This window comes from Oncorhynchus clarkii, chromosome 13, assembly GCF_045791955.1.
Source record: "Oncorhynchus clarkii lewisi isolate Uvic-CL-2024 chromosome 13, UVic_Ocla_1.0, whole genome shotgun sequence".
Lineage (NCBI taxonomy): Eukaryota > Metazoa > Chordata > Actinopteri > Salmoniformes > Salmonidae > Oncorhynchus > Oncorhynchus clarkii.
This window is the reverse complement of record NC_092159.1, coordinates 15,860,209-15,878,677: the sequence shown is the minus strand read 5'-3', so window position 1 is coordinate 15,878,677 and position 18,469 is coordinate 15,860,209. Positions and strand designations below refer to the sequence as shown.

The window sequence follows — 18,469 nt, the reverse complement described above, 5'->3', positions numbered from 1 at the left end:
GCTATGGTCAACCTGGTACCACACACACACACACAATCACAGTCCACACGCAGGCAAACGATGCATAGAGCAGTCTATTCATGAATGTATAGAACTATGAGGGCGTGTAGTATAGATCCTGGAAGATTGGACATTGCACATGGCATGCACCGCTTCATATAGCAATATGATTCATCAAGAACAAAGTGTGTGTAACAGCTATTATTGATCTGCCTAATTAAAATAATTAAATTAATAAAACGATAAAAAAAATTGTGTTAAGGGGGCCTCCCGGGTGGCGCAGTGGTCTAGCTGTGCCACCAGAGACTCTGGGTTCGCGCCCAGGCTCTGTCACAGCCGGCCGCGACCGGGAGGTCCGTGGGGCGACGCACAATTGGCCTAGCATCGTCCGGGTTAGGGAGGGTTTGGCCGGTAGGGATATCCTTGTCTCATCGCGCACTAGCGACTCCTGTGGCGGACCGGGCGCAATGCACGCTAACCAGGTCGCCAGGTGCACAGTGTTTCCTCCGACACATTGGTGGGGCTGGCTTCCGGGTTGAATGCGCGCTGTGTTAAGAAGCAGTTGTGTTGTGTTTCGGAGGACGCGTGGCTTTCGACCTTCGTCTCTCCCGAGCCCGTATGGCAGTTGTAGCGATGAGACAAGATAGTAACTACTAACAATAGGATACTACAAAATTGGGGAGAAAGGGGGGTAAAATTCAAAACAAAAAAAAAGAAAACGTGTGTTTAATTGTAAAGTTTACTACATCACCCACATATACACAGTTCTGTGGATTTGGTCCATGCACACACGCTCACACACTCCGACGGAGGGAGGGGAAAGGAGTGAATGAGAGAGAAAGCGCGAAGGAGAGAGGTATACTTACATAGAGGTCTGCTGCACCGTAAAACCCTTCCTGATACATCACACTGAGAGAGAGAGGGGAGGAGAGGAAAGACCAGAAAGAGAGCGATGGATAGAAGAGAAGTGATGGATGGTGATTGAGGAGTGGAAGGAAATACAAGTTGTGAGGAGGAGCAGAATAAAGAAGAGGGTGTAAAAGAGAGGAGAGAAAAGGGGCGGGTGATTAATATACACACACGTGCAACATGCGAGATAAAATACCACTTCTCTTGTTTGGCCAGACGTAGCCCTTACAAGTCATATTGGAGTGATTGTGACCACTGCGCAGTAGACCGCAATATTATCTCATGTTCAGACAAAGAAATGGTATTTCAGTGCAGCACCAAACTAACGCAATTAAGTGTATTTGTTATATCACACCATGCAGTAAAAGTGTGTGTGTGTGTGTTTTATTGAGTAACACTTACCCTGGGTATGTAGGTATAGCTTGCTGGGGTAGGGCTGCCCTGACAGCACTGTAGACCGGCCGGCCACGACCCCGGAGGTGGGCGCCCCTAAAGGTCGCTGCCGCTGTGGCAGCCGCCGCAGGGTACGGGAAACCAGGGACTGAGAGAGACAGGCCAGAGAAATCAGAGAGAGGCAAAAAAGAACAAAGAGTTAGTCTACACAAAATAACAGTCTACAGAAAATAACAAACAGTCTACAGAAAGGGGAAACAAGCTATTTTAATTATGATGGAGATCCATTGTGGGGTGAAGTGTCCTAATATAAAGGAATACATATGGGCTAAAGCTAGTCATATCAACATCTCACCAATCTCCTATTCTGATGAAATGAGGACTTAAGCTAACAATGTTAGCATCTCACCTATATTGATGAAATGAGGACTTAAGCTAACAATGTTAGCATCTCACCTATATTGATGAAATGAGGACTTAAGCTAACAATGTTAGCATCTCACCTATATTGATGAAATGAGGATATACAGTGCCTTCGGAAAGTATTCAGACCTGTGACTTTTTCCACATTTTGTTACGTTACAGCCTTATTCTAAAATTTATTAAATAGTTTTTTCTCCCGCATCAATCTACACACAATACCCAATAATTGACAAAGCAAAAACAGGTTTATTTGCTGAAATATGACATTTACATAAGTATTCAGACCCTTTATTCAGTACTTTGCTGAAGCACCTTTGGCAGTGATTACAGCATCAAGTCTTCTTGGGTACGACGCCACAAGCTTGGCACACATGTATTTGGGGAGTTTTTCCTATTCTTCTCTGCAGATGCTCTCAAGCTCTGTCAGGTTGGATGGGGAGCGTTGCTGCACAGCTATTTTCAGGTCTCTCCAGAGATGTTCGATCGGGCCCAAGTCCGGTCTCTGGCTGGGCCACTCAAGGACATTCAGAGACTTGTCCCAAAGCCAATCCTGTGGTGTCTTGGCTGTGTGCTTAGGGTTGTTGTCCTGTTGGAAGGTGAACCTTCGCCGCCAGTCCGAGGTCCTGAGCACTCTGGAGCAAGTTTTCATCAAGGATCTCTCTGTACTTTGCTCCGTTCATCTTTCCCTCGATCCAATCTAGTCTGCCAGTCCCTGCTGCTGAAAAACATCCCCACAGCATGATGCCACCACCATGCTTCACCGTAAGGATGGTGCCAGGTTTCCTCTAGACATGATGTTTGGCATTCAGGCCAAAGAGTTCGATCTTGGTTTCATCAGACCAGAGAATCTTGTTTCTCAGGGTCTGAGAGTCTTTAGGTACCTTTTGGAAAACTCCAAGCGAGCTGCCATGTGCCTTTTACTGAGGAGTGGCTTCTGTCTGGCCACTCTACCATAAAGGCCTGATTGGTAAAGTGCTGCAGAGATGGTTTTCCTTCTGGAAGGTTCTCCCATCTCCACAGGGGAACTCTGGATCTATGTCAGAGTGACCATCGGGTTCTTGGTAACCTCCCTGACCAAGGCCTTTCTCCCCCGATTTCTCAGTTTGGCCGGGCTGCCAGCCCGGTGGTTCAAACTTCTTCCGGATAAGAATGACGGATGCCACTGTGTTCTTGGAGACATTCAATGCTGCAGAAATTTTTTTTCGTACCCTTCCCCAGATCTGTGCCTCGACACAATCCTGTCTCAGAGCTCTACGGACAATTGCGTCGACCTCATGGTTTGGTTTTTGCTCGGACATGCACGGTCAACTGTGGGACCTTATACAGACAGGTATGTGCCTTTCCAAATCATGTCCAATCAATTGAAATTGCCACAGGTGGACTCCAATCAAGTTGTAGAAACATCTCTAAGATGACCAATGGAAACAGGATGCACCGCAGCTCAATTTTGAGTCTCATAGCAAAGGGTCTGAATACTTGTTTTATTTTTAATACATTTGCAGAAATTTCTAACAACCTGTTTGCCTTTGTTATTATGGGTTATTGTGCGTAGATTGCTGGATAATTTAACAAAATACATATATTTTAGAATAAGGCTACAACGTAACAAAATGTGGAAAAAGTCAAGAGGTCTGAATACTTTCCTTAGACACTGTAAGCTAACAATGTTAGCATCTCACCTATACTGATGAAATGAAGACTTAAGCTAACAATGTTAGCATCTCACCTATACTGATGAAATGAAGACTTAAGCTAACAATGTTAGCATCTCACCTATACTGATGAAATGAAGACTTAAGCTAACAATGTTAGCATCACACCTATACTGATGAAATGAAGACTTGAGCTAACAATGTTAGCATCTCCTAACATCAGCTGTGTTGATGAAATTAGTCTAACAATGTTAGCATCTCACCTGTATAGAGCTCTGGACTGTACATGGCTCCAACCATTGGACTCAACTTCCACCCGGCTGTAGGGGAGTTGGCATTTAATAGCCCTAATGTACATTTGAGGAAAAAGAGGATAAGAAATATGAGTAACACTCAACATCTATATCTCAACAAGTTAAACATCCTATGCAATTACACTTATGTAATCACATGCAACTACACAGCAACTACATTGCTACTAATTTGTTGGTCATATTCAGCAGTTATAACCAGCAATATTATCTTTACCATAAGGTAGAGTGGCGAGCCCCTCTCCTCCATTAGAATATGGGGTGACCATTTTCTTATTGGTCATCACCCTGGCTGTGGCGTTGTTGACCTGGGTGTAAGAGAGAGGTCAGAGGTCAAGACAACACGACGAGGGGTCACACCGGACCTGAGGGACAAACACCCTTGCCTGCTCCATGCACAAACACGGGCTCCTCCTGTATACCCAAACCCATAGAAATAGAATGAATAGAACATGCGTGGAACCCCTAACCCTGGAAAACTGACGGTTAAACTCAAGGGTACACTCACAATATCTGCCTGGTAGTGTGAAGTAATAATTTCCATGATAGTGTAGACTGTTCATTCAAATAAATTGTGATGTGGCTCATGCAACGGAATGTACTGTATTTTTTGTAATGTCAGTTTTTTTTAAATCACAGCACAGATTGATGGGTACACTTCTTTTACTTACTGCTTTGGTCTTATGGGTATACATGCAATGGCCGACAGACCACCCATTATGCCATCACTGGCTTTAATGGGGACATCCGTTCTATTCATTCTATTTCTATGCCCAAACCACACAGTACAGGCACCAACATAACCTTCAGTACTACCAGAACAAATAGGCCCTAGATATTTGAAATATGAGTGCGTCAATACACTTACAAATGGCTATGACTTTACTAACTCAGATTATTAATACATATATATGTAACTAACGCAAATAAATTGAGATTAGTAAAAAAAAAAATGTGTTTGTACTTGCCAACATTTATCTGCTACTGTGAGTCGTATGAATTGAAAAAGTGACAGTAGTGTCTACGCTTGGATAAGAGGTTCATTTTGCTGATGTAAAGTGATAATGGTAATTGATTGATCTATGCATTCTTTTGAAGGATAAAAAACTAGGAATTTGAGAGTATTCACAATAATTTAACCATTGACACACACACAGACTGAACAAAAATAAAAAAACATTTCAGATTAAGGCATTCAAAAGAAATCGAAGACTATTCCAGGCATTGCTACCTTTAAAAAGAGAGAAAAGAGAGGGTGAAGTAAGCTTCTGTTGAACACGATGCAAAACGTTTCATCACTTGAACAGGTCACACACAGATTACACACAGCCAGTCAATCAAGAGCGCATCACATGACCAGAAGGTGAGCCAAACCAGCCAATCAGCAAGCATCAGATGCAGTATATATAGACCAATCAAAAACATTCTGGCAGCCCTCCCAATCAAGTCACACACATCATACAGAGAGAGAGAGAGAGGGGGAGAAGAGAGAGCGGGATGCAGGAAGAATAGCCAGTCCACATTAAAAGACACGGGAACACATAAATGATGGGAGGTAAAGAGAGAGTGAGAGAGAAAGAAACGCAAAAAACATTTTTTCTCATGAACAAAAAACAAAACAAATACCAAGATGCGGAACAAACGAATCAAAACAACAGAAAAAACGTCTAACCGTTTGCCTACATATATGATCCAATACATGAGCTGGGACAGAGAGGGATGAGACAGAGAGGACAGAATAAAGAGATAGAGGATGGGGGGGGGATGCAAATGTCATTCCTCAAAAAACCAAATCAAACCATGACCGTGAAACACTGTCAGGCATTGCAATTCAGTGTCGCACGACAAATAACTAGAAGCAGACACCAATATAACACACCATCCAAAACCAAACCATTGCTCAACATTTTTTTTTAAAGAAACTCATCATGAACATAATAAAAGTCTGGGCACATAATCAAATTAAATATACTATCCTATTGAGAGTCAGATGTGATACTGGTGGTGGTTTCAAGATGATCTTCTCTCTCGTGGTGGTATCCATCGGTAACTAGTTTGAAGTATTTTATATACTCGATATCAGTTGCATATCCTTAGCTTGTACAAAGTGTCATTTTACCTTTGTTTTAATGTGAAGAATAGACAACTACAGCCAGCGCACAAAACCTACTGTCTCGTTACCAAGACTGACTTCTACAACAACGCGTTCATGCTTTATCATGCCAACCCACTACTAGTGTACCAAACAAAATGCTGTTGAATCAAAGCAATCTACCGTTTGGTATTCACTAAAGAAAGGTAGCTTATACGTAACATAGAGGTGACAGTGGCACTATATGATACAGACGACAAGAGATAGTCAACCATGCAGGAAGTCAATAGCTCTAGAATTAATGTTTGAATGCAGTTAGAGTGGTGAATGGAATTAATGCATAAAGTGGTAGTCAGTTGCACTTGCAGATGCGTTTTATATCAGCTTATCTTAATGTTACAGAAAGAGTCTGGAAGGCCATGCGGTCCAAATGCCATTGGTTTTCTAATCAGCATTTTATTCGCCAGCTCCACAATCAATCACAGGATTAGCCAATCAGATCCTTTCGATCAAACCCTGCCGGGTCAAGGACACTTAAATTGTATTTTTGTGTGTGTATAGGGTGCACTTTATCTTTATTTGGCAGATGGGGGGTGGGGGGGTCATTCAAAAATGATGCCATGTGTACACAACTTACCATTGCTGGGGAAACGGTGTGAGGACACGCTAGCGGTTACCGTGGAGACTGACAACAACACAGAAATCATCAGGGGGAAATAGAGAAAATATAATAAGAAATTAACCAAAACAAAAACAACCAATGAGGTGATGAAAAGCAACCACCCCCACCCTGAGGTACACAGAGGAAGTGAGGTCATGAAGTGATGTCACAGGTGATTGGTCACCTTTTGACATAAAGCTCTATTGATGTAACTACTACAAATACCCAATACATATGAGCAGATACAGCCATACACATATGGGAGACAGAAGGGGACAGTTGAGGGATCAATCTAGAAGCCTATGGGGCAGGGAGAAGTCACTGAACTTTTCAACACAACCAGTGTTGGGGGTAACGCCTTATAAAGTAATGTGCTACAGTAATAATAATACTTTTTGTGGTAACGAGTAATATATCAGAGTTACTGTTCAAATTGCAGTAATAATATTACAGTTATCATTCCCTTCCTATTACACTTATTGATCCAAATTAATGTGTGAGATTATCATTCCCTCTGTTGGCGCTATATATATATATATTTAAAAAAATATGTCCTCTCACCAAGTTCCTGTTTATGCATGCGCACACTACTACTAACTGCTTAAGTGAGGACGATGGGAAAATGGCAGAAGCGTCTAAAACACTTACTTTCCCAGCGTGGAAGTACTCCCATTACTTTAATTTGGTAGGACAAGATGACAAGAATAACACAGTAAAATGTCAACTCTGCCCAGGTGAGAAACACCTGACCCTGCTGCTGAAGATGACTGTGGGCCTACCTCATCCTAATGGTTCAGGAGGACAGGCTGTGACCCAGGGAGAGCTGAACCAGCATGTAGCTGGGTATGTAGTAGAGGAAATGCTGCCCTTATCCTCAGTAGACATTATGTCGGTCATTATTAGGCTAATTGTGTTGGTGCATAGGCCTACGTAGGGTAACGTTGACATTGTTTACATTGAGTGAGAAAGCGCAACGTTTTGGGGTGTAACACAAAAGTAATAAAGAGTAGTGTAACTAATTACTTTTCCCAGGGAGTAATAAGTAAAGTAATTTATTAATGTTGAAAGAAGTAATAGATAATATAACTTTTTTTGGTAAAAAACCCAACACATAACAAAATACTCTATTGGAGTACACTTAAAAAGGAGAATGGACAGACGGAGAGGGGTATATCGACTAGGCTTGGGCAGTATAGCATTTATACCGTATACTAGGGTATTTGGAAAAAGCCACATGATGTTTTTTCTTCAATACTCTCAATTATTTATTTGAAGTTTCTCAATATATTTGAATATTTGTAGTAACTTTTTAAGTTAATACCTGCAGTCAACTTGTGCAATACGTTCGGCGATAAAGCAGATTGAGTTCTTCATTTCATCAGTCACATTATTTTACGTTCTGAAGTTTACCGCAGTTCCCCAGAACAGTTGAGCCAGTCAAGTGTTTGTTTGTAAATGGCAGAGGTGTGGACTTGAGTCACATGACTTGGAGTCACAAATACGATGACTTGCAACTCGACTTTGACTTCAACACAAATGACTTGTGTCTTGACTTGGACTTGAGCCTTATGACTCGACCTGAATTGATGCCCAAATATAAAAAATAATGATATTTAAAGTGTCAACTCTTCATTTAACGGATTACAGTTTGAATCGCACAGCAGCCAATCAAATTGTGCCGGCTGAGAAAAAGTTGTGCATGGCAGTGCAGAGGAATGTCGCCGGGTGAAATCAGATGGAGCCCTTGGAAAGATGATACCCAAAATTATTATTTTCAGTTATAAAGATGACGTTGTATCAACAAAAAAACGGATTGCAACTTGCAAAACATGCGGGAAGAAAATTACAGACGGAGGCGCAACAATTTCCAACTTTGTTCGACATTTGAAGCTGCACAAAGAACGGTAAGTCGTGGCTAATATAGCCGACAGCTATATATTTTATTACTTTACTAGTGTATCATGTAGGCAACGTAATGTTAAATCAATGAGCCTCCACACAGTCAGTCAGTTCAGGAATGTGATCACTGGGGGGGGGGGGGGGGGGGGCTACCCATGTATTTCCGTGGAAATATAACGTTTATTTGGAAAGTAATAAATAAAGTTATTTTTAAAAGCATTCATGATTTGCGTAAATGTAATATACTAACTATTACTCTTGTTAGAAATATGAAATGGTATTACATTTGGTGAAGAGCACATTAGGACTTGTTTTGGACTCGAAACTCAAAGTTAAAGACTTGAGACTTGATTGTCTTGACTTGAGACTTGACTTGGACTTGACGGTCTTGACTTGGGAGTTGGGCGCTAAGACTTGAGACTTACTTGTGACTTGTAAAACAATGACTTGGTCCCACCTCTGGCAAATGGCACAACAGGAGACAGCGGGAGCTGGTGAGACCATAGCGTTGTAAATCTATCGGCCAGTCACTGTTGTGCGCCGCACGAGGCGATGAAGTTACACTCATACAATTCACTACGAAATGTTTGCCATCAGATATCTTATCACGGCTTTCTGCCGTGTGTGAGAAGTCAAAGGGCTCTTAGTTATCTGCCATGTTTCCCCTGTGCTTCCTTACTAGCAGGTTTTTTCCTCCTCCGTTCTTCTCACCTCTGCTGGATGTACACATGCTGGATCTTCTTTCAGAAAAGTTCATTTGCACAATTTCTCTCGTTCACCTTCGCTTGTACAAGTCCAGACGCAACGAAAATGACATTCGGTAGCTACTAGCTATGATTGTATAACTTTATGAGCTGGATTTGCGGTCTTTGCAAATAGTTTGTTGTTAGAATTCTAGTAATAGACTCCCAACAGGCTTTTTCTTGTGGTTTTTAGTGCCCCTTGTGGGCTATGCCGGTAATACCGTAAATCCTGGGATGGCAGGTAGGACGGTATGAAAATCTGGATACCGCCCAAGCCTAATATGGACAGGTGTTGAGGGTCACAAACAAACACAGGTTGATATACAGGGAGAGAGACAAACAAGGATAGACAGACCGACCGGCATGAAGATAGAGAAAGAGTGGAGAAAGAGATGGAGCAGAACAGAACAGGGGGGAAAGGAGAGGAAGACAGCCGTATCATCGTCACTTGTCACTCTCTCCATCGCTCTCTCTCCCCCTCTTCCCCCGTATTTCTCTCTCTCACCCGCACGTTTAGGCCCACATCCACACAGCAGAGGAGTGCATAACGGTTGAGAGCATGCAGAAGAGCTCAAAATAAAGCATGGATCTAAAACCAAGAGCCAAAGCGATGGCAGAGCATGAGGTGTTGTCCTTCCGAGATCTTCCAAGTCATGCTGACAAAGAAAAACAGAGGCTTCGCAGCAGAACTCGTCCCCATTACACCAGGTATTACTCTTGGAAAAGGGGGATGCATGTGAGGTTGAGGTGCAGGTTGCCTTTATTTAATGAGTGACATATAGACCCCCAAAATCACCAGTGAATCTATAAGCAGCAGATCAAACACTTCACCACACTCCCTCAGGGCAGTCTCATACCAATACCTGCCAACAACCTAATGCATGCAGTAATGTCAACATACAGCAACGCAATCAAACTACTTCAATACTGTGCACTGACTCACAATCAAGCACACAGGTATCGGAATGTAGGGGAAAGAAAAGGCGGCAATCTTTTATGACGTCACATCACCTGACCGGTCTTCTGAAACACGATTGGTAGCCCATGCAAGAGAATCTCTCACAAACACAAGCAAGCATGGTTGTTTGTCAGAAGAAGAAAATAAAGGAAGAGAGGAGAGGGAGAACGTCCCCTCTAAAATAGTGAACACCAATATTGGGATTCTGATCGTGGAAGTGATGATGGATATAAAGAAGGGGTGCAGCAGAGAAAACAAGACACGCCCTCTCGCATGCCGTGTCATAAGCAGCATCCAGAGGCACAGTGTGTAAAGGTGTCACGTGAAAACACTGTTCCCAGACCATTTTGTTGCCAAACCACCCAGCATGCTTTGCAATCCAGGCAGACCCATAAAGCTGAAGATCAAAACGTGCAAATGGACAGTGCGCGAAACAGGAAGTGATGTAAAACCAAGACATTGTGCGCATCGATCTTTCTGTGAGGCACCACCGCACCATGCTGGAAGGGGGTTATTATAACACTAAACACAAACAGACTCCCCGAAACCATTTGAGACAGTTCAACTGGAGATGGAGGAGCATACTAAGCCAACCGGACATCATTTCACTGTTGAACATGGGACAAAGACGAAAAACAAAATGGCCACCGTTCTTGGAGGGTAAATTACCTCAACCTTGCGTCCTTCCACCAGAGTTCCGTGGAGAGCGGCTCTGGCCTTCTCAGCGTCTGCGCTCGTCTCAAACGTCACAAAGCCAAAACCCTAGAGAGGAAATGGGGTTGAGGATGGAAACAGAAGGGGATGGAGAGAAAACAAGAGGGTTGGAATACAAGAGAAGGATAAGGGATATGAAGAAATGTGCGTAAGATCTGTCCATTCTGTGCAGAGTATTATGTAATGTAACTTAAAATGAACAGGTTTGGTAGTTTGATGTGTACATGTCATACCTTCGATCCTCTCTCGTTGAATATGATCTCTACGTCGAGGATCTTTCCAAATTGCTGTAGAAAAAGCATCAATAAGCATGGCACTGCAAACTACTGCATTGAAAATGAAATTCAAAAATTGAACACAAGGCGGCAGTATTGTACCGGACATATAAACTAGCAGAGATCATGCTGAACTTTTTAATGATCAGTTCTATTCCTCTTAGTGCCTCTCTTAATTCTCTGCTCTTTTTCCTGCTCCGTGTTAAGGAAGCTTTACTAAAACGGTCATTTAAAAGTCCTAAAATGGATGTAGCAATCGCAGATTGCTCCTTTAATCGCTAACTAATCTAGAATGTCAGGGTTGTGGATGGGAAAAAAGGACAATATTCCTGGTCTCGTACCCCAAACATCTGCCGGAGGTCAGGGTCTCTGAAGCGGAAGGGAATGTTGGAGACGTGGAGGCGTTTGGGGGTCCCCTTCTCTGAGTCGTCCCCTACGGACCCCCCGCCAACACCTCCTGTACTCACCAACTGGGTATCAATCTGTGACGACACATCTGACTGCTGTGAGAAAGAAAGAGTGAAAGAAATAGGAAGAAAGAGTGAGAGATGCAGACAGACAGAGAAAGAAAGAGGCATAGACACAGCGAGAAAGTAGGGATTTAATAGACACTTACTCCCTCATTCACAGCGTGAAACAAACTCGCTGGTAAAGTTTGTGCAAAATAAAAACCACAAACTCACGTGGGTGGTTAAGCTGTTTGGGACACTTGTCGGGGTGTTAAGGCCTGCCTGTCCGGCCTCCACCGACCCCTGGATGGCCCCTGCGGCGTACAGACTGGCCCCGTACTCCAGGGCCAAGCCGTTCTGGGGGGGTGGAGGGGGAGGAGGGGGGAAGGCGGAGAAGGATGGGGGGATGAGACCCTCTTGACCACCTGCTGCATCCTGAGAGCCCTGAGGGTGGGGAGAGAGAGAGAGAGGAGGAAGAGAGAGAGAGAGAGAAAGAGAGAGAGAGGAGGAAGAGAGAGGTGAGTGGTCTTAAGTAACTGGCTGGCTATACTCCACCGTATTCCTTTACCGACAGAGAGCCGGAGAGAGAGCCTGAGAGAACAGCACTAGGGGTAAGACCACTTTCCCAAGAGGTTCAGTTTAAAAGGCTTACAGGCACGGATATTATATTTCCATCCCCCCGGTGTGTGCGTGTGCTGTTGTCCATTAAATATTCACTACAGGCCCATCTATTATTGAGGGGGTCAGCAGCTTCCACACAGAGAAGCAGCACAATAGATGCCGACGCCCACACACAGACACAAACAGATAGACACATACACACCTCAACACACTAACTATGACACGCAAACGCCCACAAGCCTAAACATTCAAAGGCTGACTGTTGGATAACGGCTGTGCTATAATCTAATGCCCACAACTACCCGAAATACTCTCATAAACACACACACACACACACTACAGTGCATTCCTTGCTTACTGGCAGAGGGGCATCGCTACCCTAAATGGAAATGGTGAGAGTGCTGAAAGAGATGACGGAGAGGCAAGAGGAGAGAGGAAAGGGGGATGGGATATAGAGAGGGAAAGGACAGGAGAGGTGAAGACTGACAGAAAGGTCCTGCTACTGATCCATGAAATACTAGATTCAACGTGTTTCCTTCATTTACTATATCAGACTGCTAGAAACGGGTTTGGCTTAGATTGTTGACAACATATATATACAGTGGGGAGAACAAGTATTTGATACACTGCCGATTTTGCAGGTTTTCCTACTTACAAAGCTTGTAGAGGTCTGTAATTTTTATCATAGGTACACTTCAACTGTGAGAGACGAAATCTAAAACAAAAATCCAGAAAATCACATTACCTGTATTAACTGCACCTGTTTGAACTCGTTACCTGTATAAAAGACACCTGTCCACACACTCAATCAAACAGACTACAACCTCTCCACAATGGCCAAGACCAGACAGCTGTGTAAGGACATCAGGGGAAAAATTGTAGACCTGCACAAGGCTGGGATGGGCTACAGGACAATAGGCAAGCAGCTTGGCGAGTAGTTGGCGCAATTATTAGTTAATGGAAGAAGTTCAAGATGACGGTCAATCACCCTCGGTCTGGGGCTCCATGCAAGATCTCACCTCGTGGGGCATCAATGATCATGAGGAATGTGAGGGATCAGCCCAGAACTACATGGCAGGACCTGGTCAATGACCTGAAGAGAGCTGGGACCACAGTCTCAAAGAAAACCATTAGTAACACACTACGCCGTCATGGATTAAAATCCTGCAGCGCACGCACGGTCCCCCTGCTCAAGCCAGCGCATGTCCCGGCCCGTCTGAAGTTTGCCAATGACCATCTGGATGATCCAGAGGAGGAACGGGAGAAGGTCATGTGGTCTGATGAGACAAAAATAGAGCCTTTTGGTCTCAACTCCACTCACCATGTTTGGAGGAAGAAGAAGGATGAGTACAACCCCAAGAACACCATCCCAACCGTGAAGCATGGAGGTGGAAACATCATTCTTTGGGGATGCTTTTCTGCAAAGGGGACAGGATGACTGCACCGTATTGAGGGGAGGATATCGCGAGATCTTGGCCAACAACCTCCTTCCCTCAGTAAGAGCATTGAAGATGGGTCGTGGCTGGGTATTCCAGCATGACAATGACCCGAAACACACAGCCAGGGCAACTAAGGAGTGGCTCCGTAAGAAGCATCTCAAGGTCCTGGAGTGGCCTACCCAGTCTCCAGACCTGAACCCAATAGAAAATCTTTGGAGGGAGCTGAAAGTCCTTATTGCCCAGCGACAGCCCCAAAACCTGAAGGATCTGGAGAAGGTCTGTATGGAGGAGTGGGCCAAAATCCCTGCTGCAGTGTGTGCAAACCTGGTCAAGAACTACAGGAAACGTATGATCTCTGTAATTGCAAACAAAGGTTTCTGTACCAAATATTAAGTTCTGCTTTTCTGATGTATCAAATACTTATGTCATGCAATAAAATGCAAATTAATTACTTAAAAATCATACAATGTGATTTCTGGATAATTTTTTTTTTAGATTCCGTCTCTCAGTTGAAGTGTACCTATGATAAAAATTACAGACCTCCGCATGCTTTGTAAGTAGGAAAACCTGCAAAATCGGCAGTGTATCAAATACTTGTTCTCCCCACTGTATAGTCTCCAAATGTTTATTGAAAATAAATACATCTGCACAATGAGCTCTTGTTGTCTCTCAAAGACATTGTTAGTTGTAGGTTAGGTAGCTAGCAAATGTTTTTCCATATTAGCATTCACATGAAATGAGTCAAAACGAGACATGATATCACAGCCGTGGTCCCATGTGGCGCAGGGTTGTGGGTTCGATTCCCACGGGGGACCAGTACGAAAATGTATGTGCCCACTACTGTAAGTCGCTCTCGATAAGAGCGTCTGCTGAATGACTTCAATGTCAAATCAATAACAAGAAAACTATCAGAATATCAGCGTCTTGTCATTGTTGCTAGCTAGCTGACAATTTATGTGACGTTGTCTATAGATAATGACAAGCATCAGTTGATATAGCAATAATGCTGTGTTATCTAAAACACAACATCTGTCTGTGTGTGTGATGGGGTGAAGCATTTCCCTGCTGTGTGGTACAATACATCCAGAGTCCCTGCGGGAGTGTTAGGACAGAGTGTGTGTGTGTGTGTGTGTGCCATCTGTTTAAGCTCCTGACCTTTCGCTGCCTTGCACCTGTGACAAGCTGGGGACGCTGGGCAAGCCTGGGTCATTTTGATTCTTACAGAACAGAAAAAGAAAGAAAACAGGGCAAGCCCCAAGCCCCTTTCCCACTGTACATGTTTCTAACCGTGGGTTGTTCTATGTAGACTTGGAAAAAGCCTTGAAGCTAAAATATTGGCAAATAATATCCCATTCTATTCCCTTGCTTTGTTTTTCAATTCTGCCAAACCGAAACACAGAAAAATAGAGCAACCTTGAGCCTTCCATTTTAGCTGAACGACTGCGTGACCTTTCAAATAGAATATTCATGTTCTATTTTCCACACAGGCCTGATACTGCACACCATGGGTATCTCCCAAATGGAGCCCTGTTCCCTGTATAGTGCACACTGCACACCATGGGTATCTCCCAAATGGAGCCCTGTTCCCTGTATAGTGCACACTGCACACCATGGGTATCTCCCAAATGGAGCCCTGTTCCCTGTATAGTGCACACTGCACACCATGGGTATCTCCCAAATGGAGCCCTGTTCCCTGTATAGTGCACACTGCACACCATGGGTATCTCCCAAATGGAGCCCTGTTCCCTGTATAGTGCACACTGCACACCATGGGTATCTCCCAAATGGAGCCCTGTTCCCTGTATAGTGCACACTGCACACCATGGGTATCTCCCAAATGGAGCCCTGTTCCCTGTACAGTGCACTTATTTTGAGTCCTGTGGGCATCAACTGGAATGGTCTCCTGGTCTGTCAGGATCGCCTTATGTGATTTAGACTAAGTTGCTTTGTCATTCTCTCTGGGTAAGAGCATCTGCTGAATACATACATAGCGTAATGAAGAGAGGGATGGCTGAGAGAGGGATGGATGGAGAAAGAGCGGGACGGGGAGAAGGAGAGATATTGTCACTCTGATGTGGGGTGTCCTGTAGACAGATATGTGTCACGCATCTTGTCAGTACAACATTTGTAAACGCGTGTGTGTGTGTCCCTGGTTGTGTAAGCTTATGCCGTCAGCTCAGCGGAGCCTGTGATTCAGAGGCAGTAGCTGCAGCCGACTTACTTTCGGGTCAGTTAGCGCCGGCTAGCTAGTGTGTTTGAGGAGCCTGGCATGTTAGAAAATGCACTCCTCTGCCCTGTCTGACTGCAGCAGTGTCACTGTGTGCGCGTGTAGATAACCGCGGCTAACCAGGCCTTTCGACATGAATAATGACTTTTCAGGGACCTCTTTGTCTAATGGGTGTATGGCATAAGTCTACAGCCTAATTCTAAAGCACTGGAGTGTATGAAGAATGGGGGTAGGTGGCATTCATTGGATACTACTGAACTGTAGATGATGCAGGAATTGAAAGGTGCAGTTCTGTTGTCAGTACATTAGACACGGAGCTTAACAGTACACAATTCAAAACACTATTTATTACATTCTTGGCATGTTTACCAGCTATCTATACATTCTTAACATAAAGAACTGTAGAAGAAACCCTGCCCTTCCTTCCTTGTTAAATAATTCCATCCTCCCCTAAGCCGCCCCCTCTCCCCATCACTCTCCTCCCTCCCACTCGCTCTCCTCCTGCTCGCTGCTGTTCTCCCTGTCCTCCCCCTCAACTCCACCCTTTTTTTTTTTTAACGCTTCATTAAATCCAGACGGGACCCTTGCATCCACCCCCCCCCCCCCCCAAGTCAACCTCGCTGCCAGGCAGCCTCATAGCAACAGAACATTAGCTCGCCCCGTAAACTCCTCCCACTCCACATCTCCTTATAGGGTAACATGTCTGCTTGTCATGAAGCCCCTCTCACTCCGCCCCAACATCCATTTCCTTGTAGGGTCTTATGCATGCTCCAGATTATCACGTGCACACCACGTTCTCTGTCATCTCTCCTGTATTGTGTCTGGTATTAATGGTCTGTTAGGCTCCGGTGCAACTCTTTATGAAAGGTACACATTCAAGACAGACATGGTTGACAATATCTGTCGGTCAATATTGCTTTACCGTACCGCTAGTCAGCCATGCAACGACGCACGCAGACCCCAGACAAACAAACACACACACAGGTGAACACACAAACAGGAGTCTATTGACACTACATATGTCGTTCCTCCTCTTCTAACACATTGTCAGTGACCATGGAACTAGTTTGTCTTGTTCAGAGGACACGGAGAGCTCAATACCAATCTGACTCTGGCTTTCCCATGGCCAACGTGTTCATGTGTGTACATAAGCTAGTGCCTAGATGACCGTTGTACTGTCAATCACACCGTGCACTGAGCGGTTGGAGCAAGGCTTGTTGGGATTCCACATCCTGCCCTCCTTTGGAAAGTGCATCATTAGTTTTCAAAAGCATATGAGTTCAGCGCTGCCATAGAGTGGACACAAATGAACATTCAAAATGGACCTCGGCAAAGACGACTTCCACAATCCCAATAGTAGAACCATTTTGCAGTGTTAACTGGACCCATTATTATTACATTTGAAGCACGGCTCAGGACATTGTGTATGCTTCATGCCCGTGTGGGCCTGTGCAAAGTTGTTACACTTCCTAGTGACACCTTCACGCCTACCTCGATCAATGAATGGTCGTCATAGCAACAACACTAATAGCCCATTTTGAAGAAAGGGGGCAGAATCATAAATCACCGGTAGTGTAGGCCTTTGAAGAATGTCAAGAGCTTTTGACCTCCATAGTTTGTGTGTGTGTGTGTGTGTGTGTGTGTGTGTGTGGGGGGGGGGGGGGGGGGGGGGGGGGGGGGGGCAGGTAGGCGTCTCTCCCATGCCTTAGGGCACACGCTTGGGTGGGGCTCTGCAAATACTTCTCTATTTCTCCAACCCTCTCTCTTTCTCTCAGTGCTAGGCTATCCCTATTAGCACAAAGAGCTCTGTAGTAAAAGTAAACCTTAAAACAGAAGCTATCATTTACTGTTCCAGTGCTTCTCCACAAACAAACAAACAAAAAATCCCCCCTTTCAAGTGAATTGCAACTTTGGATCCACAGAACTGCATTGTCAGCGATTCAGCATTCTATTACGTCACGCAACAAATCCATCTCACTGTCTAGATTATACATCTACACCCATCTACCTCCCTTATCCATTTCTCTATCAGTCCATCTGTGTATAATCTATCCTTTAGGAACAACTATGACTTCTATGGGCCTTCCTGTAAAGACAAACGGCTGTCTTTCACCTTTCATTTCAATTTACATTCCCCTCTCTCCGTCCCATCCCCCTCTTTCTGGGGCTCTTAAAGGAAAACATTGAGATAACAGCTGCTAGGGCCCCAGGGAGAGGCACAGGGAAAAGAGGTCAAATAGTAAAGGGAGAAGGATTCAAAAGGTACTGCTGAAAGAAGTGTACAGGCCAACGCATGTATGCAGGCAGAGCACTAACCAGGGTAGTCAAGTCAGACACTGGTGGAACACATGGTGGGACCACTGAGTCATCCCTCAAATATAATGATATGACGATAGTCTGACACACACACACGGGAGTCTCGACCTTCAACAAAGCGTGTGTGAGTGAGAGAGCGTCTCTCAGAGAGATAAGAGAGTGGGGGGGGGGGGGGGGGGGGTATTGGTTGAGAAGAAAGAGAAAGCAAAACAGAGAGAGACAGACAGAAAGAGAGACCGGCAGAGAGTGAGACAGAGCGAGAGAGAGACAACTGTTCTTGGGGCACCTGTCCCTTTCGCTCAGAGCATAGAGGGATACGTATACAGACAGCTGCAGAATTTCTTTACCCCCATTTGCTCTCCTCCCCCCTAGTCCCTCTCCTCCGTC

General features: G+C 44.5%; 2 protein-coding genes across 11 annotated transcripts in view; both read right to left on the bottom strand.

Annotated features, from left to right (window-relative positions):
• The window catches only part of LOC139424506 (myb/SANT-like DNA-binding domain-containing protein 4), a 1,073,247-nt gene that overhangs the window by 179,148 nt on the left and 875,630 nt on the right, over nt 1–18,469 (bottom strand). The window lies entirely within an intron of this gene.
• Nucleotides 1–18,469, bottom strand: part of LOC139424489 (RNA binding protein fox-1 homolog 2-like) — a 38,483-nt gene that overhangs the window by 5,283 nt on the left and 14,731 nt on the right. For 4 of the 10 annotated variants that reach the window (XM_071176384.1, XM_071176390.1, XM_071176389.1 and 1 more), the window contains 8 exons: nt 11,714–11,923; nt 11,372–11,533; nt 10,989–11,042; nt 10,711–10,803; nt 3,906–3,996; nt 3,642–3,724; nt 1,312–1,475; nt 867–909 (listed from right to left, as the gene is read on the bottom strand). In XM_071176384.1, the coding sequence (XP_071032485.1) occupies nt 867–909; nt 1,312–1,475; nt 3,642–3,724; nt 3,906–3,996; nt 10,711–10,803; nt 10,989–11,042; nt 11,372–11,533; nt 11,714–11,923 (900 nt within the window). Of the gene's footprint in view, nt 1–866; nt 910–1,311; nt 1,476–3,640; nt 3,725–3,905; nt 3,997–10,710; nt 10,804–10,988; nt 11,043–11,371; nt 11,534–11,713; nt 11,924–18,469 lie in introns of all 10 variants that reach the window. The other 6 variants (XM_071176387.1, XM_071176392.1, XM_071176393.1 and 3 more) reach the window with 5 other exon arrangements.